This window comes from Malaclemys terrapin, chromosome 3 (genome assembly GCF_027887155.1).
Source record: "Malaclemys terrapin pileata isolate rMalTer1 chromosome 3, rMalTer1.hap1, whole genome shotgun sequence".
Taxonomy (NCBI): domain Eukaryota; kingdom Metazoa; phylum Chordata; order Testudines; family Emydidae; genus Malaclemys; species Malaclemys terrapin.
The window spans coordinates 71,321,021-71,347,350 of NC_071507.1; the positions used below are offsets into that span (position 1 = coordinate 71,321,021).

Sequence of the window (26,330 nt, forward strand, 5' to 3'; positions counted from 1 at the left end):
GAAGCACAAAGCATTGGAATGGCCTTCCTCGAAGGAGCCAACCTACTTTGGAAGGTTCCCCAGTACCATCGACTAATAAACACTGAGGAGGTAAAATGTTACCTGGAAAGACCACCCACTTCTTCTCTTCAGGAATTGTCGGCAGTAGTACCTGAGCCATTGGACCAACTCCCACTGCAGTGCCAACCTCTTTGATGCAACAATAGCAGCATCACAGAAATATCTTGATACTGATGATGTCAGAGGGGACACAGCAACACAGGACCAGCTCTGCATCTCAGTCTGAGAACCTCCGGAGACACACCAGCTGGTACTGGTTCCTGCTTAGGCTGTCTACAGACTTACTTTTAAGAGAAATTCAGCCCTAGGTACCATGTGCCGCTACGTCTTCAGACTGTCCAGCACTTCCTTGCTCAGTACAGTACAGGGTAAACCCAACATGCTGTCCCTGGTACCAACATTTTCAGAGATATGCCACCTCACCTTGACATTAACTGGTGCAGCTCCTCCATGGTCAGGGGATTCAGGGTCCTCCTCGGAGTCTGAGGTAAGTTTTGATGACCCTCACATCTGCAATAGAAGATGATACTCACCTTCATAATGAGGATTCCACTCCTGGTACCTATCAGATTTTCTGAATTTCTGATCTGATCTCAGGTCCTTGGAGTGGTTGTGGCTGGGGTCCTGTGCCTTACCAACTGCCTTACTGGAACCAATTGGGCTTGCCTCCCATTACCAGATATCCTGATTCTTTATATAGATCCCCAACAGACATTGGGCTGGTTCCCAGGAGGAAACCAATGATGATGATGCCAGTACCAAGTAGGAACCTCAATTTGAGCCTCAGATTTTGGAATCTCAATCCACCTCAGTACAAGACGCTCATACTCAACTTTCTCTGCATGTCTCATCATCACCTGACAAGGATATGGTGCTGAGGATTGTTCTCCTGTCCAGGGCAACTACAGGGCCTCAGGGCTTACCAGGAGTTACTAACAAAAATAGCTACCTCTCTTGGCATTCAGGTTTAAGTGGTTCAGGAGAGTTTCCATAGGCAGGTGGACATACTGTATTCGGTAGGATTTTTTTCAAGTGGATCTACCTATAAATGAAGGCACTGTGGAACCTACAAAATCTTTGTGGCAAATGCCATCCTCTGCCTCCAACCACTAAAAGGACTAAGAAGGTACCCAGGTCCCTTTGCAGGGCTTTGGACATTTTTACACCCACCCTTTGTCCTATTCCTTAGTTGTTTCAACAGTGAATAAAAGAGCGTCAGGGATGGCCTTTTATCCTAAAGGACAAAGGCACAAAGAGACTAGACCTTTTTGGTAGTTGGTCATAGCTGCCCTACATTTTTGTATCTCTAAACAACAAGACTTACTGGCCAGATAGGACTTCTCCCTCTGTGACAATGGGTTCAACGGGGTTCTTAGACAGGTTGCCAGAGAATGCCTGGCAGAAATTCCAGTCCATCTTGGAATGTGGGAAACTGGTGTCTAGACCTCTGATAGCTGTTTTAGATTGGACAGATTTGGTAGACAGAGCCATGGCATCTGGAATAACTAAGCAGAGGTGCTCATGGCTTCAATCATCAGGTCTCCTGCAGGAGGTCCAGCAGATTATCCAGGATCTCCTCTTTGAAGATCCTTCCCTCTTCTCACAGAAGATGGATGAAAAGCACCTCAGTCTCAAAGATTTGAGGGCCATGCTGAAATCATTGGGAATTTACACTCCTTTCCCTAAAAGAAAACAGTTTCACCCTCAGAGTCTCCAGAGACACCTGCTCTTCTCACCTATGCAGCCTCACCACTTCAGGAAAAGTGTGGGGAAGGGGGGCATACAGGATAACTCCACCTCCTCAGTTTTCTTCCATGATGCATTTTTCAACACAGTCTGGAAATTGCAAAGCAGCCTGTTTGATTCTCTTGTTGAGGTCAGAGTATTAGATCATTACGTGCCAGTTTCTCTCCCCTGTTTTCTTCCCCAGTAGGTTATCCTACTTCCATGAGTTTGGGTCCTTATGAGCACAGATTGATGGGTTCTTAGTACTCTGGATCAGGGAAAAACACTGCAGTTTATTTCCATCCCTCCCACCTGCCTTCCCTGTCTCTCTTCAACAAGCACTCTCACAAGGTTGTCCTCCTCCAGCAGTCTCTCCTCCGTTTGGGATCTATAGAGAAGGCCCTTTCCGCTGAGAGAAATGTTTCTATTCATGTTACTTCCTTATCCAAAGGCCTTAACCATATCTCCAACCCATCTAAACCATTGAAATTTGCATAGGTAAAGCAAATAAGGATTCTCATGGTCACTCTAGCCTCCATAATACCCTCCCTGGATTCTCGTGGCTGGTACGTTACCCTCGGCTTTTCATGTGACTGTCAATCAAAGCCACAGGAGTTTCCCATGATTTCTAGTCAACAGCACCCATATCAGTTTGCAGTCTTGCCCGTTGAACTGTCTGCTGCTACCCAAGTATTTCCAAAATCCATGTCAATAGTGGCTGTATTCCTGGTAAAGGTGCTTTATAGCTTAGTTGTGTACATTTGCTTGTGGAGAATACCTGTGCTTAAACATTTCCAATAAGAGTGCAGGTTCTTCTTCCAGTGATGTCCCTGTGGGTGCTCAACTGTAGGTGCGGCTGCGCCCCCTGCACCTGGGATCGAAGATCTTCATCAGCAGTGCCTGTCAGACTGCACATGCTTACCTCCCCCCACTGTGAGTGGGATGTATATATAGTGCTGTGCAGTCTGACCACCCCACAGTTCCTTATCTACTGCCTTTGGTCAGGGACAGAATCTGCAGAATCTTAGTAGATGGTGCCTTACCTGTCAGTTTTAGGCCTGGTCTACACTAGGGGGGTGGGATCAATCTAAGGTACGCAACTTCAGCTACGAGAATAGCGTAGCTGAAGTCGACGTATCTTAAATCGACTTAGAATCACTTACTTTGCGTCCTCGCGGCGCGGGATTGACGGCCGTGGCTCCCCCGTCGACTTTGCTTCCGCCTCTCGCCGAGCTGGAGTTCAGCAGTCGACAGGAGAGCGATTGGGGATCGATTTATCGCGTCTACACTACACGCGATCAATTGATCCCCGATAGATCGATCGCTACCCGCGATCCGGAGGGTAGTGTAAACATATCTTTAGTGTAGTTATTACTACTTCTCCTTCTCCTTTTCTCTTTAAAAGAAGTACTTTTTTGCTTTCGCTTTACTTTTATAGTTACTTCACAGATGAAGTTCTTCTTAGAGTGCTTGATCATGTCAATTCCATGTTAGGTGTGGGCGTGCCATATGCACTGCTGCCAGAGATTTTCCCCCTAGTGGTATCTATAGATTCGGCTCTGGCACCCTCTGGAGTGCCAATTCATGCACCGGTACATGAGGCGCCGCCGGCCCTACACCGTCTCAGTTCCTTCTTACTGCCCATGATGGTTGCTGGAACAGCGCTTTTGCTTCAGCAAACCTCTAATGATTTCTTCTGATTCCTGTTGTAAACAATTGTTAGTAGTTTTCGTTACAGTTAAGTATTGTATAGTTTTTCACTATTAGTTAGTCCCCTTACGGGACATTGTTCCCGGGGTGGGGCATGCCCCGGGATTCAAACCATGTGCGGTGTGTGCTAAGCCCATGCCGGTCAGCGACCCTCACTCCAGCTGCTTTAACTGTTTCGGGGAAGCCCACGTTCATGGTAAGTGCACGATTTGCAGGGGCTTCTGCCTGCGAACCCAAAAGGAAAGGGACATCCTGATGAAAGCTGCTCTGAGATCGATGTCCGACCCAAGTCGGCCAGACTCGGCACTGAACATGTCCGCCTCAGTGCTCTTCCAGCACTGTGTCCTCCTCGGCACTATTCAACATCCCCCGCACCAAGAAATAGATAAAAGAAGTGCACCAAGATAGGGTGCTCCCTGGTGCCCACGGGGAATACGAAAGACTTAGAAAGAGAGTTGTGACCCGCATCAGGCCTCTCTGTCCTGCAGAGGTGTGCAATCTCACCAGCTCAGTCTGGGACCCGCCCCGTGCACCCGGCAAAGATGTGCCACATCTTAGGGCTCAGTCCATGCCTGAGGCCTTCCAGACAGCTAAGGACCTCATGGCTTTGCTGGTCCTGCCTACACCCTGTAATCGGTAGTCAGTTACCAAGCCAGCTAAGATAGTTGTCTTGTGGGGCAAACCTGCTTTAGTGTCCCCAAGTGTTCCCCTACATGGCACCGGCTACCATATCTGAGTGCGTCCTGAACCTCAAGATAGCATTCCCCAGCTGGCTTGCAATGGTCACTGTCCCCCAGGAGCCGATCACCTGAGCCCTAGCACCATGCTTCCAACTCTAGACTTTGGTTGCCGGAACCCAGATATTAGTCCCCGGAGTGGCACCAATCTCCTGAGCAGAGACGACGCTCACCAGAGTCTCGACGATGATCCCCGGACTCCTGGCACCGATCACCAGTCTCCCATAGCCAGTCCCCGGAGCATCACTCCCCAGCAGCCTGTCATAGCCATTAGAAGTGTGCCTCGGGTGCGCTCCCATAGTCTTCCTACAAGGAATCCTCACTGGATTCCGAGACTGCGCCCCTGCAAAAGAGGCACCATCACCGGCATACCAACCAGATGTGGGCACTGTTCTGCCCATGGGCCTGTGGCCCCTGAGTCAATGGCCAGTCCAGTGGCAATGCTGGAATCCATGGGGGTTCCCTGCGGTCCTGAGACATTTCTCCCATCCAACTTTGGTGGAGGTGTCCGAGAGGTGTGTCATGATCCCTCCCGCGCCCCCCCTGTGAGCAAGAAGGGGTGTCACTGCCAGCTGTCATGACCACCCTTTCCAACAGAGCTCAAGCTTTGTCAGCAGTCTTCCTTGTGCAGGTACTAATACAGGACATCTGCAGAGCCGTGACCTGGTCTTCAATCCACACCTTCGCGTCCCATTACGCCGTTACCCAGCAAACCAAGGATGATGTAAGCTCTGGTAGAGCAGTGTTGCAAGCCGCAAGCCTGTGAACACTGAGCCCATCTCCAGGGATACTGCTTGTGAGTCACCTAATATGGAATCAGCAGGAGCAAGCACTCGAAGAAGAAAAAATGGTTACCTACCTTTCATAACTGTTGTTCAAGATGTTTTGCACATGTCCATTCCATGACCCGCCTTCCTACTCCACCGTTGGAGTTGATGTCAAGAAGGAACTGAGAGCATGCAGGGCCAGCAGTGCCTTATATACCGGTGCATGAGCACAGCACTCCAGAGGATGCCAGAGCTGATCCTACGGATACCACTAGGGGAAAAATCTCCAGGAGCGTTGTATGCAGTGCACGCACACCTAACATGGAATGGACATGAGCAACACATCTCGAAGAACACCAGTTACGAAAGGTAGGTAAGCATTTTTTCTTGCCACCAGGACAGGCAAAAACAGGTATTTTTGTGTTCATTTCTCATGAAAGACACTCAAGTACCATGCTGACATGCAATCTTATGAAAAACTAGACAGAGAAATGGCTTCTTTGCTTAATTCCGGCAGCCAGAAAAGGTTCCACTAACATTTTGGGGAAGGAGTTTCATTTCTGTATTCTCAGGAAAAGTGCAAGTTTCATCCAAAATTACATTTAAGTGGACAAAACAAATATTTAAAGATTCAAATTCCGGGCATACATTAATAGTTCAAGAATTTTGTGGGTGGTTTTTTTGGGAGGTGGGGGCTCCCAACCTCCAAGATGCTTGCATCCATTTAAGTTGTGCCATCCTATTACAAAATCATGTAATTATAGATGCCTCCAGTTTAGAATATGGTGGTCATCCAAGCCATCTTTGAATATAAGGCCTCTGGACATCAGAAGAAATTAGATTTCATATGGACATAATCAATTAAACAATTCTCCTGGCACTGAAAGCCTTTCTTTCTGAGATTAAAGATTAGTCTTTGCAGAACTAGACAAGCAGTGCCACAGCAATGGAGTACTTCTGACCCCATGCCATTTCATGTCCAGTCCTCGTTTAATTTTTTCACAAAAGAGTCAGTTAACATTCTTAAAATAACTCCAAAACTGAACATCTCTATGGATTGGATAAACAAGGCTACCAGGAAAAAAATATTTGATGGAACAGCATATTGTAGTAATGAACAATTCCCGTACATACTACTAATAAGATTAAAATGGTAATAAGTTTTACAAGGTTAGTCTGATTATACCACCCTGATTTGCTGGCTCTAATATTTCACTTTCTTCTTGAAATACTTTGTTAGGCATGTAATAGCTCTACACAATTGTTTAATTCACCAATAGGATCATGCATCATTAACCAGTAATGTTAGTTATGTAGTGCTGCAACCTCTTATGCAAAATTAGATTGGTACTGGAAGTTTTATTACATTTTGAAGTATAACAAGATCTGTTTTCTCCTTTTTATTTTGTAGACGTTTGTGAATGATGTGAGGATTCCTGAACAGACATACATTACTCTGAAGCTTGAAGATAAATTGAGATTTGGCTATGATATCCTTCTTATAAAAATGTACAGCTATTTGCAATGCATTTTTATTGTAAAAGTATATTCGCTCTTCTTAGTTTAACTGATCATAAAGTGATCTGATTTGCGTGCTTTTCATATTTCTTTAGTATTTATTAGAAGTAAATCTGCAGCATATATTCCTTTGCCCATTAAGAAAATATGAATTGACGAGAACCAATTTTAGAAGTAGTTTTAGAAGTAGTAGTAGTATGCCCAGTGGCAAATCAATGGACTAAGGAACGTTCTCTGAAAAACAAGGGCTAACCTAAGAACTTTAGACAACTAAATTGTTGCTGAATGTTACAAGTTCCCACTAGTATCAGATATTAGCTGTGCTGCTGAAAGTACCATGCCCATCTTCATAATACTCCATGCATTTCAGTGAAATGTTAGTGAACAGCAGCAGTAACATAGAGAAGGTGAAGAATCAGTAGCGAACAGCTATACATGCACATTGAGGAAGACAATGCTGGTTACTTAATGAATGCTGATAAATACCTTGTAACTTGCACTATATTTCATATAAATGCTTTAAACTCTAATTCAAAGAGAAATATGGAATTAATTTGTGCTGGTTGTTACGGTCAATGTCTCTGGTAAGGTTTTCATAAAGGAACTAGGAAGAACATAATCAGCCCAACTCCAGAGAGAAAATCAACTTCTCCTACACTGAGTGGAACAAAATTTCCTGTCTCTATGTATGTTGCCCATCAAGAGGGAGATGAACAACAAGACTTACATATGGTAAAAGTGAGATTAAGCAATGTGAAATGTACACCCAGAAATATCCTCATTTTAAGTCAGTTTGGTGGGCTGGTGGTTTTCCAGTTTGTATAATGAAATCGCAATAACAGCCTTTGGCATCTCCATGTGTCAGAACCTAGTATGGGAGGTGGTAAATAATCACATTGCCCAGCTTTGTAAGAATCTGTTACATGCCTTCTCAGCTTTTTCAATGCTCCCTAGAACCATACAAAAGGATAGGAAGAATAGAGCGGTCATGTTACCCTTTGTCTTTCTAGCTAAAGAGTTTGCTTAACCTAACAATGGACCTTCCAGTGTCTCTATCTCATAGAGAAGGTTTGCTACTGGAAAAACCATTCCTTCGTCCAGGACCAGACAGCTTCAAAATGGACACTTCAATGAAATGATTATCATCACTCTCATGGACCTGAAACAGAAGTTAACATAGAAAACTTCTTCTCTTGGCTGGTGCAAACTCAGTGTTAAAGAACTGAAACATAGCCTTGAGTTCCTCCAGGAGGGCCTTAATGTGGATGTATGAATGTCCCAGCAAAAGGGTGAAATCTCTCTAATGTATAGAGGTATAGTATAATGATATAAGTGTAATGTTAATAGCCTGTTCAAGAAAAGGAAGTTTTGTGTAAATTCCAATATTAAATGCTTCCTTAGGGCAACAACCCATATTCCAGCCTCAAAAAGTCAGCACACGACCTTGGAATCTCTCATTCAGCTCCTTACTGCACTACCCAGATTGAACTCCTTCAGGAGCTATCATTTCACTTCCTATCTATTAAAGTAGACCTCTGGATAGCTGGTGTCTCCAATCAGATGAGTTTTGAAATCCAAATGTTTCTCCAGTGAAACCCTGTGTTGTATTTTTAATTCAGACAGGTAGTCTTAACAATTCATTCATTCCCAAAGTAAATTGAAGAAATTTTCCTCCTTCTGTTAAGCATCAAAATCCAGTAGTTAGGAGCACTGACAATCTGAGTACTCATGTTACCTGTATTAAGATCTGCTGGGCAGCTTCATGGCCATCCGTAAATTCAGTATATTGGTCATTCAGTCTTTAGTCAATTTCATTTTTGGAAAAAGTCTTCTTCACACTGTAGTGGTCAGATGAAGAAGGAGGGTAAATAAATACCTCATTTTAGATGTCCATGTTTAAAGGATGAGTTTGCGTCCTACCCTGGAGCTGCAATCCTGTGAAAATCCAGTTGTAATGGATCTGTGGACTTGAGCATGATGAAGAATACAAAAACTTATGTGTGCCTATCAGAAATGCCCTTTTTTTGAGTAATAAGTTCCACAGATCTGGCCTGTACTGCAAACAAATAGATAATCCAGAATAGAGATGGAAATTTACATCCAAAGATTTTGGGTTTGTTTCATTAGGGGACATTGCCCATGCTCTGCAGTAGTATAAATTGTGCTTTTTCTTTTAAGTATAGTTAACACAATCTGTAATTTAAGAAAGTACAATTGATTTATCCTGCCTATGGAAGATGTTATAACTGGAGCTAACTTCAGGGGGCTAGGACGTTACCTTGCAGACAAAGACTGACTCTTGTTTTAGCCCCACACTCCAAGTAGACTGTGGTACCCTGTGGACCTCACTACTTGGGGAAAAAAAGAGAACTTTCAATTAAGCACAGATACATTTTCCAATTGTAGACACCACGCTAAATGTTGGTACACTCCTACCCCGATATAACGCTGTCCTCGGGAGCCAAAAAATCTTACCATGTTATAGGTGAAACCGCGTTATATCGAACTTGCTTTGATCTGCCGGAGTGCTGCTTTACCGCGTTATATCCGAATTCGTGTTCTGTCAGGTCACGTTATATCGGGGTAGAGGTGTATATTAAATGGGAAAAAAGAATAAGATGGTGACATAACTGTTGGTCACATACACTGATACATAAGTATATCTCATGATCTCTCATGGTCAATCCTTGTCCTCCCAAACCTTTGTTTACTGTCATTCCTTGTTGTATGCCTAATTTGTAAACTCTTCACAGCAAGGACTAGTCACTTTTGTACTACTGTATTTACAAGGTACATACTGTAGCTATTGTACATATTGTACTATATTTATTACAAGTAATGAATCACAATGTGTTTATTTTGGCAAATGTACTTCATAATATGTTAGTCAAAAGTGTAATTTTTTTTTAAAACAGTGGTCTTAATAATATGAGACTACATTATAGTATTTTCTAGACCTTTTAGCAGCTGGATGAGACTATCAGGGGTTTTGAGAGAGCTTTTGTAAGTAAGCAAAGTAAGAATTTATGAAATTTCTAATATTGTTTGGTATTTTCATCCTATTAAGTTACATTTATTCCATTTTAAAGAAAAAATCTCTATTTTTTGCTGCGGCTTATCTTAAAGTAAGACTTTCTGTCTGTAGTGTAAATTTTTTTTTGGAACTATGAAACTTTTCAGGTTGTTTTCCTTATCATTTCATACATACTAATCTTTTTACTGTAGTCAGAGGCGAAATGAGGGTCCCTGAAGAAGCCCTTAAGGTAATAACGTGCAATCACTACTGTCACAGTTTAAGGATTAACTGCACCTTTGGCCTCCCCTCCCCCCATCTTTGCCTTCTCATGGGCAACCACTTAAGGTTTCAGGTTTTTTAGCGGTCACCTTTCTCACGGGCAGACCTCCAGGCCAGGTTTTAGGTGAGTTCTCCAGCAGATCTGACGTGGGTCCAGCGTGGTTCACTCTTTCTCCAGGTGCTAGACTACAACAGTGCAGACCAGTTATCAACCAGCATTCACAAAGCAAAGTACATTTACTCTTGAGTCATAAGCATCAAAGACAAAACATTAAAATTAAAGAGAAAACAAAACAACACACCCACATCATCAAGCTGATCTACACGTATGCTAAAAGCTTACTAGAAGTCACTCCACCTCCAGCATTTGGCTCCGGTAGGTTTCAGTCTTTGAAATCCCTCCACTGGGTTTTCACTCCTGGTTTTACAATTTCACATCATGTTTCAGATCAAGAGTAAGAACACCCTGGGACAGTTTAGCTGTTTCTTTATAGAGTTTGGGCATTTGATCTCTGGCCGACTGTAACAGGTAACACTAGTCAATGCTCTTCTCCTCAGGGGGCAAAGCTTCAAAGGCTGAGTTTTTGCGTAACTGGCCCTGGGGATTTTGTATTAACCGCCCAGTCCCCCAGGAAACCAACTCACCAAGCCAGGACACTGAAAAGGCATTGAACATCTATTATAACAGAAGTCCATGCCTCTCTGGCACATTTCGATATAATAGTCTTTTGAAGTCCTCATACTTCCCAAATTTCATGTCTGTCACACCTTTATTTATGTATTCTGCCCTTCTCTTTATATGTATAATTATAGTTTGTGCAATTTATTTTAGTTGTGAGATTTTTATCTTTTTTTCTTAAATGTTGTTTAGCATGAAAAATTTACAAGTCAACTCCAGTTATCCCAAAAATCCTCAGAGGCAGAAGGATCAAAGCCAGTCAGCTCCACAGGTGCAGAGCCAAAGGTACCAGATACCACAGGTGAAGTGCATCACAAAGCTACAGAAGCATTGAAGTCTGAAGAAAAATCTATGGGTGAGATCAATTTTTGTAGCAATACAATGTATAATTAGAGAAGGCAGGTTTTTTCTTTCCTCAGATATTTTGTCAGATACTGTAGACACATTGCAGAAGAGATTTTTAAATAAATAAATATATATATATTCTTTTTTTAAAAAGTTTTAATAATAACCTTCAGAATTTCTAGCTTTCTTTATCACAGCATCCAGACATGAATATAAAAACTTGCATACGTTTTTTGCTCTGAGATTCCTGAATTTCCAGCTCTTCTCCTGCACACAGCCATCACACCCAGTGCAAACTTTTGTGAACCTTAGCCATGGTAGAGTGGCATTTCATTGAATTTATTCACTAATGAGACTTTTCAGTTAACCAGTAATATTTTTTAGTACGCTTCCGTTCTTGATAGTTCTACTTCATTGTATTTTTCTGTAATATTTTTCTGTTTGAGTAGATTATAGCATAATTGATTATTTTTTCTGGTTATATTAATATTATTTGTATTACTCTAGCGCAGGGGTCGGCAACGTTTGGCACATTGGCCATGACGGCGAACCGTGGCCAGTGGGGGCCGCGATCGGCCGAACCTGCCGCGTCAGCTGGTAAATAAACTGCCCCAGCCTGCCAGGGTGCTTACCCTGGCAAGCCGCATGCCAAACGTTGCCGACCCCTGCTCTAGCGCTTAGGGACCCTGATAATGGACCAGGACACCTGTGTTTGCACCGCGCCGAGCACAATGAAGAAAAGGACAGTCTTTGTCCCAGAGAACATACACTCACCTGAGAGGTAGGAGATATGGATTCAAATCTTCTCTCTGTCTGATTCAGAAGATGGATTTGAATCCACATCTCCTATCTCCCAGGTGAGCGTCTTAATCAACAGGCTATACAGTTTTGTTCTCTCTCTCCCCCCCCCCTCCCACCCATGAATATTTTTGCAAAGTTGGAACAGCTTCATTATGAGCAATTGAGAGCAGAATACCCTATAGCCTACTGATTAGGTCACTCATCTGCTAAGGGAGAGACTTGAGTTCAAATCCCTGCTCCTATGAATATTTAAGTATTTATACAAAATGGAACATATTCAACAGGAGAGATTGAGAGTATCACACCCCCGAATAGCCTATAGTTTGGAGGTTAGGATGCTCACCTGGGAAGGGAACATCTTAATTCAGATACCTGTTCTAGAATGGGAATTCAAGACTGGTTTTCCCACCTGCCAAGCAAGTGTCCGAACCATCGGTCTAAAGGGGCGCACACATTCTCTCATTCTTATCTGAAGCACCCTGAAAACATTTTCATTTTATTGAATAAACTATTTGAAAAAAATTTCCCAGCTCTACTCAGAAGTGTATTGAGGTCTTGATTTTCTCTTCAGCCACTTGTTACATACATAAGTGTTTGCTATTGTTCATGCAGTTAAATAACTAAAATTCACTCTATCGTTTGTTGCTGGGTTTTTTTAAACTACAGTATATTCTAAGGTAGAAGAACATTGTTTTGGAAGAAAAATAATTAGATATATGGATATTTAAAATTTTATTAAACATTTGAAGCACCCATCCATTTATTTGTGGGTGAAATTTAACTCTTTGAACACTACTGAACAAACCATTATTTGCTAATAAGGTAGAAGTTCTCAAATAGTCCTTATTTCTTAGCATGCAAATAGTGCATATTACTGTCAAAACATATAATACTTTCAGATACTCTATTTTGTGCGCCAAACAAAAATGTCTGATATAAAATGATAGAGATTTGGGATTTCAGAAAAGGAAACAGAGCTGTTTTTACCATAGAGGGCACATATATACACAGTCACTGAGGTATCTGGTGTTGAAACACAATATAAAAGAAGTTAAGATATATTCAGTTAGAACATCTGTATGATATTAAAATTGCCACATCTTAATTGGGTGCAATATTGTCTTAAGAAATATGAACTGTTCTTAATATGGAGAGCAGGTCAGAGCTCAACTGACTGGTTAGTCATGGAGGTGGAATAACTAGTTCATATCTAATTTCTTACTTAACCCTTTCCTATTCAGATACTTGTACTATGTATATAATAAGTAAATAATAAGATTTTGTTCTTTTTTGATAGTTATATTTTCTTAGTTAAATATGGCTTTAAAAATAGCGTAGTCGAACTAACTAATATATAAGTGTGTACGTATTGGTGTTCTTTAGTAACTGCCAGCTATTTGAAACCTTGGCAGCATTACAAAATTTGATCAGTTTTCCATGTGATAGGTATTCCAGCGAAAGGTCAATGTGGGTAAAAGAATCATTTCACAGAAATGGTAGCAGATAGCTTTTGATAATGTGCTGATGGTGAGATGATCTGTCTTTAAATGAAAGCTGAAAATAATATTTAAAAATACTATGCAGTAGCAGCGAGATGTAAGTCACTTGTATTTGCATAAATTCCTACGCAAGCAGTTTTGGTCAGATCATTAGTAAGCTTTTATATTTAGCATGCAGGTCACTTGTCCAGACATTAAATTGGTTTTGTATTTGAGGAAACAAGCAATCAAACTGTTTCAACTTTCAACATACAAGATCCATCAGAACTGCTCTTTCTCCTTGTCGCTTGTATCTAAATATCTTACATGAAGTAAAAAAGTAATTTCTTTGGCTTTGGAATATTTTTATAGATCTTTCTGCCATGCCTCGTGGTACACCTTTGTATGGACAGCCATCCTGGTGGGGTGAGGATGAGGCTGATGAAAAAAATGGTTGCAAACAGGATGTCAAACATGAAGAAAAAATACATGAAGCAGGAGCTTCAGGTGAGACTGTTCAGAAAACATTTCAATTTGTAGTATCTTTTTTACTCTTTAGTAAGTAAGTAGCTCTTAAATGTGGGACCCCACGGAGGTATAAAAGAAAGATGACTGTTTTTCAATAATTAATGACTTATTAATCATTTTTGTATGTTCTTTTATAACTGTTAAATACTGTTGCTTCACTAGTATCTGAACTTTAGGCTGCAGAGTGGCCTTTCTCTGTTGACCTTCTGTTTTTTGTCACTGTTTTTGACAGCAAAGTACTTCAGATTTTCATCATATTGGAGTCTATGGCTGAAATCCTGGCCTTATTGAAGTCAGAGGCAAAAACTCCCATTAATTTTAATGGAGCTAGGATTTTGCCCTTTGTGAATGCCTTCTTTAGTTCTCCTCAACTATTGTCATGATGCATGACAATACTCCTGTTCTTCTTTTTGCGGATACAGACTAACCTGGCTGCTACTCTGAAACCTGTCATGATGCAGTGGACAGAGTTATTCTCCAAATATTTAATAAAGCTGTGCTTACATGAACAAAAAGGATATAAATACATTTTGGAGATTCTGACTGCTTGAGAAATTTCTCAACTTCACTCTGTTTAATATCAATTCACATAGGTGCTAGAACTAGGGGATCTGGGGGTGCTTCTGCACCCCCTGGTTTGAAGTGGTTTCCATCATATACAGGGTTTACAGTTTGGTTCAATGGCTCTCAGCACCCCCACTATACACATTGTTTCAGCATGCCTGCCAATTCAACCCAGACATAGATTTAATTATTTGATTCCACATAATATCCACTACACATTTAATCCAAATTCTAGTAAATGAGATTTTGTTAACCAGCCAGGTTTCTGGATTGCTGACAGTTATTCACTGATAAAAGCTAGGATAAGTTTGGCTAGTAAAAAAAAAATTGTTCATAAATAGCAGTTCAACAATAACAGAACTGTACTGTTCTGAGTACAGAGTTTGTTACCTAAATCACTTTGTACACTGTACAATAGCTTACTAGTGGATATAGTGAGTAAAGTCATTCTTCTGAACTAATATCGATCCGATATCGACATCTGTCATTTGGTATAATAAAAATTAAGCCATTGTAATGGACACTGTCACCAAATCAATATCTCTGACCGTGAAAATAAATGGTTCTGTTTTTGTTTTGCTGTGTGGATGCCAGCAGTACAAGATTCCTTCTGGCAACATTCTGTCCTACTGTCATTCCTTAGTGTTTCATCAACATTAATGTTAGTCCATATTTAATGAAAAAAATATATATTTGCATGGTCTGATTTATATGTTAAATTTGCAAGAAAATTCACCTCCATGATGTCTAATCTAGGACTTTCCATTTCTACTAGTTATGCTGTTAAAAGTTAGTGTGTGTAAAATATATGGCCAAAACTTAGAAACATGGGTACCTAAAGTTGGGTACCTAAAGTTAGGCTCCTAAATCCATCATGAGGGCATTTAAATAAAAGTGGACTCACTTTGGAAATTGTTAAACATTCACAAATCCTATTTAAATCAAGGCAAATCCAAGCCACTTTTATTTAGGTTCCTATACATGGATTTGGGAGCCTTACTTTGCAGGTGGGTGGGGGGGGGGGGGTTGTGTTTGAAGGTGTTTTTTTTTTTTTTTTTTTTTTTTTTTTTTTTTTTTTTTAAATTGGAATGGTTTTTGTTTCCTTCCTTACATCATCTCTCCTACCAGATAGGGGTTGGAGCAAGCCTTAGATGTCTCTTAAAATAACCCAAAATAATTTAAAAATGTAGTGAACTTAAGATCCAATATCTTAGGACCTTTGGGGACTATATGCGAGTTTGGCAGCCTTGAATTTCCACCCCCTAATGGAATAAAGCTTTCACCATTAGGGCTTTGGATTAGTGGGTAGAGACTGGGTGAAGACCTTCAAAGGTTTCTTTTAAAGTGATGACTTTTTTATGTGTAAAAAAAAGTTTTTTGTCACATTCTAAAGTTTTTATGGCTTTTCTTGAGTCTTCTACGGTTTGACTAAGACACCTAGTTTTACAGGCATAGGTATACAGAAATAGTCACAATAATTTGCATGAAACTCTTTAAACTTCACTACAAAACATCTGTACTTTATGTGGAATAAATAAAATGCGTGATGGTATGATATAAAGGGTTTGTGAATACTTGTCTGAGGTAACATAACTCATTTGTAGGTTCACCATCCTGCACTTCATGTTAATTAAAAAAAAATATTTCTCTGAAGATACCATTTGTGCAGCATTCTCACTCCTGGGTCCCAGTTCCCTAGCAAGGGAGAGGTAGAATTCCCTGAACTCTGGGGGGTTTTGTTCTGTAACAATGATGGTAGAGTTTTATTCAGGTTCTCTGTTCTCATAACAGTCATCAGTGACTGCCTTCTGAAGAGAAACAAGTGACTAACAGCTGTCATATGTGTTTCTGTCTCCATTCCTTTCTCCATAGGGAAAATTGCATGTGTTGTGGGGTTGGGTAAGGAAAAATGTCTGTTGCTGTCTGTGAAGGCAAGTGGAAAGCAGTGAGGTTTAGAATCATAGCACTTTTCTCCCTCAAGCTCTCTGAGCTCTTACCTTCTCCATCTCTATTGGGCCTACCTTTAAAATATGAAGTATATGGTCTTAGTGGTAGGGCGGTCCACCTTCTTGCTTTTTAAAATTGGGGGATTGTAAAACACTGGTCATGAAATCTTCCATCTTTCTGTCTCTTCCATGGTGTTACCTCTGCCACCTCCTTTTTTGTCACATGGTCAGATGCCAACATTTATGGCATTGTTCACTCCATAGGTCACTAATCCTGACTGGTCTTCTGATTCAGAGGAGTCATATTGTATGTGAACATGGGGGAGGATAGTTTTCTTAAAAGAAAACTAAGGAAACAAAAGTCAAATGAAGAAGGGTAATTTTAAGAGGGATTTAAAAAAAATTCTTGTATCCATTTTTGTTAGTTTAATGCCACATTTTGAAAAGTGAAATTGTGTAATTCTGTGGTTTTGTTGTAATTTTTATATAGGACTGTGTTGTTTTTTTAAATAAAACTAAAAAGAATCTCTGCAGGATATATATTGTGCTGAAATAACACCACTCTTTGGGTGACTTCTGAAGATCGCACCCAAGGTAGGAAAGTACTCCAGAATGATGTGCAATTTGTTGTCTTATTTTATTCATACATTAAAATTGCTTTCTTCATACTAGCATAAGTACTTTGTGAAAGAGAGGAGTAGCTTCTACAGTGCTCTCTGAATTCAAAGAAATGCAGATAAGAGAAGCCAACATCTGATTAAACCAACTGGTCAACGAAATCAAAACCTGCCTTAGCAGTAGAATGGAAGGAAAAAGTTTGTCTGTGCTAGAGAAGAACTCAGTAATGAATGGAAGTCTAAAGGATTTGTTTAATGTGCTCAGTTGTGGTAATTTACAAACAAAGTGAAGAATGGCAAGGTTAGACAAAATTTTGATATAAGGTTATAAAAAATATTTGGGCATGTAGCCTCACAGGAGAATACATAATGTGCATCATCTCACTGTGTGAAACAGTTCCATGTTACCTTTGAAATACCTTTTCAAGGTACCTTCTACAAACAGAATTACTGTAAGAGAGATTAAATAAAAATATTTGTGCAAATAGCTTCTTTGTTTAAATTGAAGGGTTATTACTTCTAACAAAAATGGAATTCAGCTTGTGACAGAAGAATATAGTCAACAGACTTAAGTGAATAAAGTTGTACAAGAGCATTAAAGCCCCAAAAAAAAAAAAAAAAAAAAAAAAAAAAAAACACAACCACAAAACAAAAAAACACAAACCCTATATTGGTGAATATTTGGTTCCTTTCTCTAAAAGGATTCAAATTGCATGGATATAGAACTTTAAGATCCCACCTAAGAAAATAAAATCACTATTTTCAATCCCTTTAGGTTATCAGAAGACTTTCAAACTCGGTCTCCATGTGTTTCAACTTCTCTTTATGTAGAATGTTTATTAGTGTTGGCAGAATGCCTGAGTAGACATGTCAGGTGGAAGGCCATCTTGAGGGGACAGAGGGCTTCGTCTGGACTGGCAGGAAGAAATGAGCTGTGGCTCCTTTACGTGTTCTCTCTCCCTTTGAGGTTGGGAGGGAGTTGGCTGGCAGGTGAGGCGGATGACATCACTTGAGCTGGTGGGTGGGCTGGTAGAGCTCAGGTGATGCCCATTGGCCCCTGCACACATGGGGGAGTGTAGCCCTGGTCTTCCAGCCTGAATCCCATCTCATTTCTGGATTAACTGCTCCCTCTCTCCCATACCTGGAATTAGGGTAGGATTGGGTTTTTTTGGTCTACTGTGGGCATTATGATAGTTGCTTTTTGTGACTGGGAACGAATTTTACCATCACTGTCAGATTGGCTAGCATGGGGGGGTGGGCTTTTTGGCATCCCCACAACAGCTCAGAGACCTGGTCAGGAGGTAAGCTTCAAGCCGTCGTAATGTAACAGGTGGCACGGTTCAGTGCAGGTATTTGCTCCTTAGAGGTCCAGTTCTCTGATAAACTGGCATTTGTAGTAGCCTTCAAGACCTTCCTAAAGAAGCTGAGGAACAGAATAGGGGCTCCGAAAGTTTGGTTCTGCAAGGAGCCCAACCCTCTTTCCCCAGACACTTAACCCTCATGTGAGGAGAGAGTGGTGGGTTCCCAGCAGTGGGCTGGGAACCCACTGTGGAGGGCTGGGGAGCTAATGGCAGCCCTCTACCAGGTGGAAACAATTAAAGAAGGAACCATGATCTGCACTGTACAATTTATTGCTGAATAGGTTGAGTTAATGAGTTAAGTTTAGTAAAGGTATTACCTAATTAAATCACATTCCTTGGATCCTGTCTGTCTTCTGACATGTGCAGAACAAACAATTTTGTTTTATGTGGTATACCTTAGTGGGCTTCCCTCCCCCAGAAAACCTGCTTTCCTGTCTTACTAGTATTTGCTGTGGAACTGTTCCAAAGTTACTAAATATTTTCACACACTTTAATACCAAATAAATTATTACATAGCCTTTTTCGGACCACTTAACTGGTGCATAATTTCCTAGGCTTGCTCTCCCTAAAGTTTTCATCCTTCCATTAAAACGTTTTTTTGTTGCTTTTCAACAGACTTGCATATAATTTCTTTGAGTGTCTTGACATAAGTACATTGAGGCAGAAATTGGAAAAACAATCCATGTGTGATGGAAACATTCTGTATTTATTATAACTGGAACTTCTGTGAAATTTCATATCTCCTTGAACGTTGTTTCAACCTTTTAGACCTAACCTGCAGTCCAGCACTGACCAGTTGAGATAGTAGATGTAACATATAATTTGCTTTTGTATATGGTAAATCATTATCTCAGATATTTAACACAAACAAATAAAAGATCTTTGAAACAGCCTTCTTAATGCAAAACTGTCTAGAACAGTGGCCCCCAAACTTTTTTGATCATGCACCCCCCCTTACCAGATCCGTCCCTCCTCCCTGGGAGCCACAGTAGGGAGCCGAGGTTGGGTGCTGGGAGCAGGGGCGCGGCCAGGAGCAAAGCAATGGGCGGAGCGGGGTGAATTGCACTTCCTCCCCGCCCCTCATGGGGGCTGGCCCAGGCCCTGCCATGCCCCCCAACCCACACACATTACTCCACACACCTCTGTGGGGATGTGCCCACAGTTTGGGGACCACTGGTCTAGAACAAGTAAATGATAGATTCTCATATTTATAATTCTTCAAACTTTTGTTTCAATAACACACACCCAAACATTTTAATAAATTAATCTAAATAAGAGTCTCCATCAGACTTTAACAATTTGAAAAAAAATGTTCTCTGTTGACTAGAAGGTAAAGTATACATTACAATAGATGGAGCATGGTTTAATGAGGAGATTGATATGGGAGATTTGTCGCTGCTAAACCAGCTCTGTAAAATTAGCCTTTAAAGTCTCAAGTTAATGAGATTATTTTGGTATTACTGTCTTTCAACCTTAATGGAAACTCTAATGGAAAATCTTTGTAGTAAACAGAGCACAGTGGACTCAATTCCAAAAAGGCACATCCTTGTGCTTTTGTTTAGAGAAATACGGTGATGTAATTTTATGCTCTATGGATCCATGAAATGGTGTATGCAGTATGACTTCATATGTGACCCAATACTGCTACTTTTGAGCTGAGTTCAAAGTACACTCATTTTCTCTAGCTTTCTCTGATAGTGGTAAGTATACTGGGATCTAACTCTTTTCATCACACCTCCTCCGTTCACCCCATCTCCCCCCCAAAAACAATTATTTGTGGTTTAATTAATTGCTGGAGAATTTGGCATCACTAATTCTCCTAATCTGAATTTCTAAATGTGTAGGAATAGCGGACCAAAAACTTAATTTTTTAAATTCAGTTTAAGGCTTTGAAAAGAACATTATTTAAGTTATTCATACAATTCTTTTTATGATAGGGAACTAAATATTTCTGAATTCCAACAGTGGGTAACTTTAAAGTATTTTTATATGTAAAATTTCTTTGCAGATAACAAAAAACTGCCATTCTAAGGCAACAGTAGAATATTAAATCCCTGAAAGATAAATTAAGACGACATCTGAGTGATCCTGAAAATTAAACAGTAAGGCCTCAATTCAGCAAAACACTTAAGTGACTGTTTAAATATTTTGAGGTATAGGGGCCTAGAATAAGTGTGAGTAATGCTTATGTAGGCCTATGCAAGGCTATGGAAGTGAACATGCACAGCATGTCACAGGAGGCATTCAGAACTTTGTAGAACAGGAACCTTCTAAAATATTTAGACAATGAAAGATAGCTTCTAATTTTCTTTTTGTAATTTTTAGTTAACTTAGTACTTGTGAAAAATGACGTACAAAAGATTTTAAAAAATGTTTAGAGAGCAACTTCACACATTTGCTAAAAGACAAGTTGCTAGAACATTAAAATGTGGGAAAATATTTGTATTTAATAGCGATAAATTATTATATAGATTTTTCTGGACCTCATGGTAAATATAGGACATAAAGTAAAGTCACTAGAAAATTGTGACCTATGAAAAGCAAAAGGGCCAATAAAGGAAAGGAGAGAGGAAATATGAAAGAAAAAGCAATAGGCTGGAAAAAAATCAGGGGAAAAACAGGATAAGAGATCAGAAGAATGGGATTCCATTAGGTACTAATATTGGCACACCTTAGATTCTGTCTCTGAAAAATTGTGTTACATTTGTTTTCAAATAGTCTCTAACAAGACTTTTCAAGCATTTTGGATTATTTTACTGGCATGTAAATCTGTTGTTCTGATCTCCAATTCATGCTTTTAGGTTTATCTGTCTCTAACATTAGCATCTGGATTGATGGAGTGACTTTGTCATTTAAAAGAGAACATGGAAAAGCTATCAGTTTATATATAGTCTTGTAACTATTTTGTCCAGTAGCAAACTAGTCTGCTAAAATAGAAGAAAGGACAGTAACTGCAGATCTTTCTTTGTTCCACTTTTGCTGAAATATTCTTTTGAAAAATCTATGCAATATCAGGTCATTTTTTGTGTTGTTAAGGTGGAAAATATATTAAATCACACTATGCAAAGTACAGAAGAGAATTTTTAAATAATAAATAACCTGAATATTGTGGAAATAGTTTCCTAAAACTGTTACGTGTTTTTCAGAAGTGCAGTTCAAGTGCCTTAACAAAATCTCCAGTCTTGCAGGCCAACAAATGAATTGCATTTAATAACCATGAGTACATATACATACATTCTTGTCCTGCAGGACAAATGGAATTTTAGGGCCCCATGATTATTTGTGTATGTTCAAAAAAAGAAAACAATAAAAAAACCAACACAGCTGTAAAACTTGGTGCCAGTAAGGGCACAAAGTGAGTTTTGCTGCTTTTTTTTACCCAAATTTTGAGTTCATTCCAGTAAAATAATTTTCTGAATCCATTTGTTTTCAAATGAGATAATGTATTAGGCCAGGTATTCTCCAAACGCTTTTATAATGTGCACCACTGCTTAGGGAAGCAAGTGTCTAGTGGACAGCCTTCCTGCCCAATCATGATCACTCACACAACTTCTGCTCCCAACTCTCCCTATTCCATTTGCAATTACACAATATCCCTGTGGCAATTGCAATGCTATTTGCTTCCCTGTTTGCCTCCCAGAAGCTGCTGCCTCGTTCTGTTTCCTAGCTGAGGAACTGTGCAGGGTGGAAGCTCTTCATCTCCATATACACCCCTTTATCCTCTGCCCCCTTTGCTACCAAGAAACTTGCTCTCAACTCCTGCTTCCCCCACCCCTCCTCTCCCCGCGCTCACAACCTTCCTTGCCCTCTCACACATCTTCAGACTCTACTTCCCAAGATAGGCTTTTTCCCCATCCGGGCTCCCTGCACATGCAGTTCATGTGACATCAGCCTTGACTTCTCCCACTATCCAGCCTCATTCGCCTTGCTCTCCAGCGCTAAGCACCAACTGTTTTTTTCCTTGTGCTCCTCTGATGCAAGACCAGGACATTGCTTCCTTCCTCTGCCTTTTCCTGCACTCCCCACACCAGCCTGGTGCTGTCCTCTCCCCAACCACTCCATCACAATGATGATTTATAATCCATTCACAAATGCGTTTTTGTAGTTCCTATTTAGCTCAGAAATTGTTGTGATGAAGCACTTCAATGTTAAGTGTTTATGTAGTTACGTTTCAGTACTGTACGTTTTCCTGGTGCACAGCTTGCTTGGGCAGTGTGGATTACTGTATGGTATTTTGAAGGCAAAGGTGAGGCTATTTTACACACTTACTCATTTTACTCTCTACGAATCTAATATAATACCAGTAATTTAATTTAAAACAATAACATAGTTTGAGCATTCCCCGAAAGGAGATCGCCATCAACATGACACTTGGGTCTTTTTTGTTTTTGCTTATATTACAGTGGAAAATAGAAGATTAAAACTATATTACATTTTGTTTCTTGTACTTCTTAATCATTGAAAATCTCACCTTCCTACACAATATTGCAAATGTTGTAGTTTGAAAAAAGTTCCTATTTTTTAGCTAATATATTTAGTTAAATTGTTTTTGTGCTTACTTTAAAAATATTCGCACCTGTTTTATGAGAAATCACTTCTTGGCTTGTATGGGGAAATTTTGAATTTTTTTAAAAATTACTCATCATACCTTTTTCTTTACCTAAATTATTTGAAATAAATTCATTCTTTGTCATAATTTAGGTTTGAACTAGATTGACTCCCAGTCTTAAAGAATTCAGATCACATTTTATGTATTCCAATATGGTTTTTTCGGGCTATTTAAAGACCTCACTTTATACAAGAAATGGTGTCTTGATATGAAAGTCAGGAGAAGAATTTTACTTTTGATCTGATCTAGTTTGTACTTTTAAATAGATTAAAAAAAATATACTGCAAAAAGCTACTTACTAAAGAAAGTAACTTAGTACAAGGCATACAAATTGTTTTAAGAGATCTTATTCTGTAAGATTCCAAGCGTGAGAATAAGGGGAGGATGTACATTAATCCTCTCATCCTTCCTTAGCATTGTTCATTCTTGAACTTTTCCAACCATTATGTTACTCTCAAAGTAGTCCATATTTCCAGGATCAAAGCACCCATCCTATTTTCTGTGGTTTCATCATTTTTTTGATCTTTCTCTAAAGACACATGATGCTGAAAATAAATCAAGACTTCTCAAAAAAGCAAATCTTTCCTGAAAAATAACAGGAAATATTTATAATTCATTTGTACATTCCTTTATTTACATTGCTACATTACTGGCTAAATAACAGATTTCAGGTACAAATTTAACTATCTTAGGTGGATACAATTTGTCTATTTTCAGCCACATGATGAATATATTAATAGGATTTTTAGTACTCTGTGTCCTAAAATCCTTTTCCACAAATCTTAATATGAATCATGTAAAAAGTGTGAGAACCATTTGAATTATGCTGTTTGGAGTCTGGCTTGCTGCTATTAACTTTTAGATGAATATCTCTTGCATATGGTGCATCTTTATATCAGATATTTTGGCTGGTATATTTTTTTTGCCAAATGCATGTAAAGGCTAGTTTCCTAAAAGGATACTGATCGCTTTGCTAGCAGCCGCATGAAAACTTTACTTTAACATTCATTCAGGATGTGCAGTGGGACACTTATTTCCAATCCCACTCCCCCTGTTTTCTTTGCTCCATTCAAAAGCATGAAATTTATTAAATTCCTGAATTCTTTTGGCTGATGTAGTTTCCAGTCTGCTTTTCCTGTGCTTTATAAAGTGTGTTCAGTGAAATAGGGGCGCGTATCATTAGGAATTTAGTTTATAATTCACGGCTTTATCTTTTGTAAAAATATAGAACATGTTTGTATTATAAAACAGTCTCAAATGCCTATTCTTGTTCTTTGTTTTAACTTTCACATGGGAGCTCATTTTTATCTTGCATTCATATTTGAATTATTTTTCCGAACAGTCTTGCTATGAAAAATTATACTGACTGTATTGCTTAGGAAATGAAGTCATATCAACCCCATCTAATTCAGGACACCTGTTCCATAAATCTAGTCAGTTGCTTTTTGATGATTTCCAGGTAGCTCTGAATAGCAATATTATTTTTCAAAATATTAGCTCTTATGATTTTTTGAACTATTTGCAATGTTGCTATTAATATGAATCTCCTTCCATCATCCACAAATCTGTTGGAGTGCAAATTTTCTTTGACAAATTCTAAGATAACTTTCTGCCAGCTTGACATGCTTACAGTCATGGCTGTCCTCTCTTCAGTGACATTTTTCACGTAGCAAAAATAACTTACAGTTCCAGAAGTACCTTGTTCAGTCTTCTGCATGGGCTTGTGCTGTTTTCCAGGAATTACTACAGTGGCCTTTATAGGAATTCTGAAATTCCTTGAAGACCCTGAAGTTCCCTAGTATTGTGAAATCTATTTTTCATTTTTCTTAATAGGATGCAGCACAGATGCCAAGCAAGTTGAGGAGAAATCTTCAGCTGCAAATGAAGAAGAACTTTATCCTTTCTGTAGGGAGCCAAGTTACTTTGAAATTCCTACAAAAGAATTCCAGCAACCTTCACAAATAGCAGAGAGCACTATTCATGAAATCCCAACAAAAGACACCCAAACCTCACATGCAACAGGTGCAGGGCATGCTTCATTTACCATTGAATTTGATGACACCACTCCAGGAAAAGTAACTATCAAAGATCATGTGACAAAATTCACTTCAGATCAGCGCCACAAGCCGAAGAAGTCTTCTCCTGGTGGACAGGACCTTTCTGGGCTTCAAACTGTGATGATGGCTGCTGAGAGCAAAGTAGCTGACTGGCTAGCACAGAACAATCCCCCTAGAATGATATGGGAAGCAACAGAGGAGGATTCCAAAAGTATTAAGAGTGATGTTCCAGTTTACTTGAAGAGGCTGAAAGGTAAAGTGAATAATTTCAGCTATATTTATTTCCTAAGGCTTCAATCTTTCACAGAGGTCATGGATGGACCCCTGCAGTCTTGTGGAGTCCAGTTGAAGTCATTGTTGCATCTGTACAGGAGAGTGTGGTAGCACATTTCTTTGCAGGATGGAGTCTTAAAAAAGTAAAACAATTAATTTAAATGATCCTACAGTAAGTATACTGACTGCAGTTGTGTTACGTTATTATACAGTTGAAGGCTTCATATGTTCCAAAAGCTTGCTCTTTGAAAGAAAAAACATCTTGGGTAATGTTACACAATTTATAAGACTGTACATTCATTTGTTTACAAAAGTTGAATCACTCTTGATAATCAAAACAGCAAATGTTCTGTTGGATACATAAAAAAATCCTTTTGCTATAATCACATTCATGAGAGCTAAAGAAGATGCACATTAATGGCTAGATACGCAGCATACACAGATACTCTATTTAACATACTGATTTGTGACCCTGGATTCAACTTTAAGTCCATACTCTGATATAAACCAAAATGTTTTGTAATACATCAGTAAAATATTTACACACACATTTTTGTCAACCAAAGTTCCAGTTGATTTCAGATGTTGATTTATTGCAGACTACAGATCCAATGACATTTCAAATGAAAATGAATTCAGCAGTGGGTAATAGCTTTTCAAAGGAGTAAAATCTATGTGGTGATTTCATTAAGCAGAATTAATGAAAAATTCTGTTATGATTATTTACTCATAAGTATTCCACTGACATTCAAACTTTTCAGAAAGAAAGCTTGATGACAAATATTTAAAAGTCTACTAATTATTTATTTTTAAAAAATCCTGAAAACTTAACTGTGCAGTTCCTTATTTCTTAGCTTTGCAACCTAAATATACTTGTCTGCTCAGTCAGTTGGGATTGAGTAAATGTTCTTTGTTTTATTGATCAAAAATGTGCCTTGAAAGCTCACTTAGAAAGCTTAAAAGTCTTAGAAACAGCAATATCACCGTGCTATTAGTGAAATAATAGCATAGTATTATTGCAGTGTTTTTAGTGCATAATGTCACAGTTACTGCTTTGCTGTTCATGACATTGGATTGTACTGGACTCTTAAAATATTCTTTATACTATCAGACATGTTACTGTGAAAAATGGGAAGAACTATTGCCTGGGCAGGCATATGCATGCAAGAATTGCATCCCTTTTATGTAGCAGAAACTTGAAGATGTTTCTGTTACAAATGCACATTTACAGTTCTTTCAATTGAAAATGTATGATGTACC

General features: G+C 39.3%; 1 protein-coding gene across 9 annotated transcripts in view; it reads left to right on the forward strand.

The window, feature by feature from the left end:
- CEP170 (centrosomal protein 170) overlaps positions 1-26,330 on the forward strand; it is a 188,508-nt gene that overhangs the window by 71,314 nt on the left and 90,864 nt on the right. For 8 of the 9 annotated variants that reach the window (XM_054023210.1, XM_054023211.1, XM_054023215.1 and 5 more), the window contains exons 4-8: positions 6,411-6,489; positions 9,722-9,780; positions 10,684-10,846; positions 13,488-13,622; positions 24,574-25,050. In XM_054023210.1, coding sequence (XP_053879185.1) covers positions 6,411-6,489; positions 9,722-9,780; positions 10,684-10,846; positions 13,488-13,622; positions 24,574-25,050 — 913 coding nt within the window. The remainder of the gene's footprint in view (positions 1-6,410; positions 6,490-9,721; positions 9,781-10,683; positions 10,847-13,487; positions 13,623-24,573; positions 25,051-26,330) is intronic. The other variant, XM_054023219.1, reaches the window with a different exon arrangement.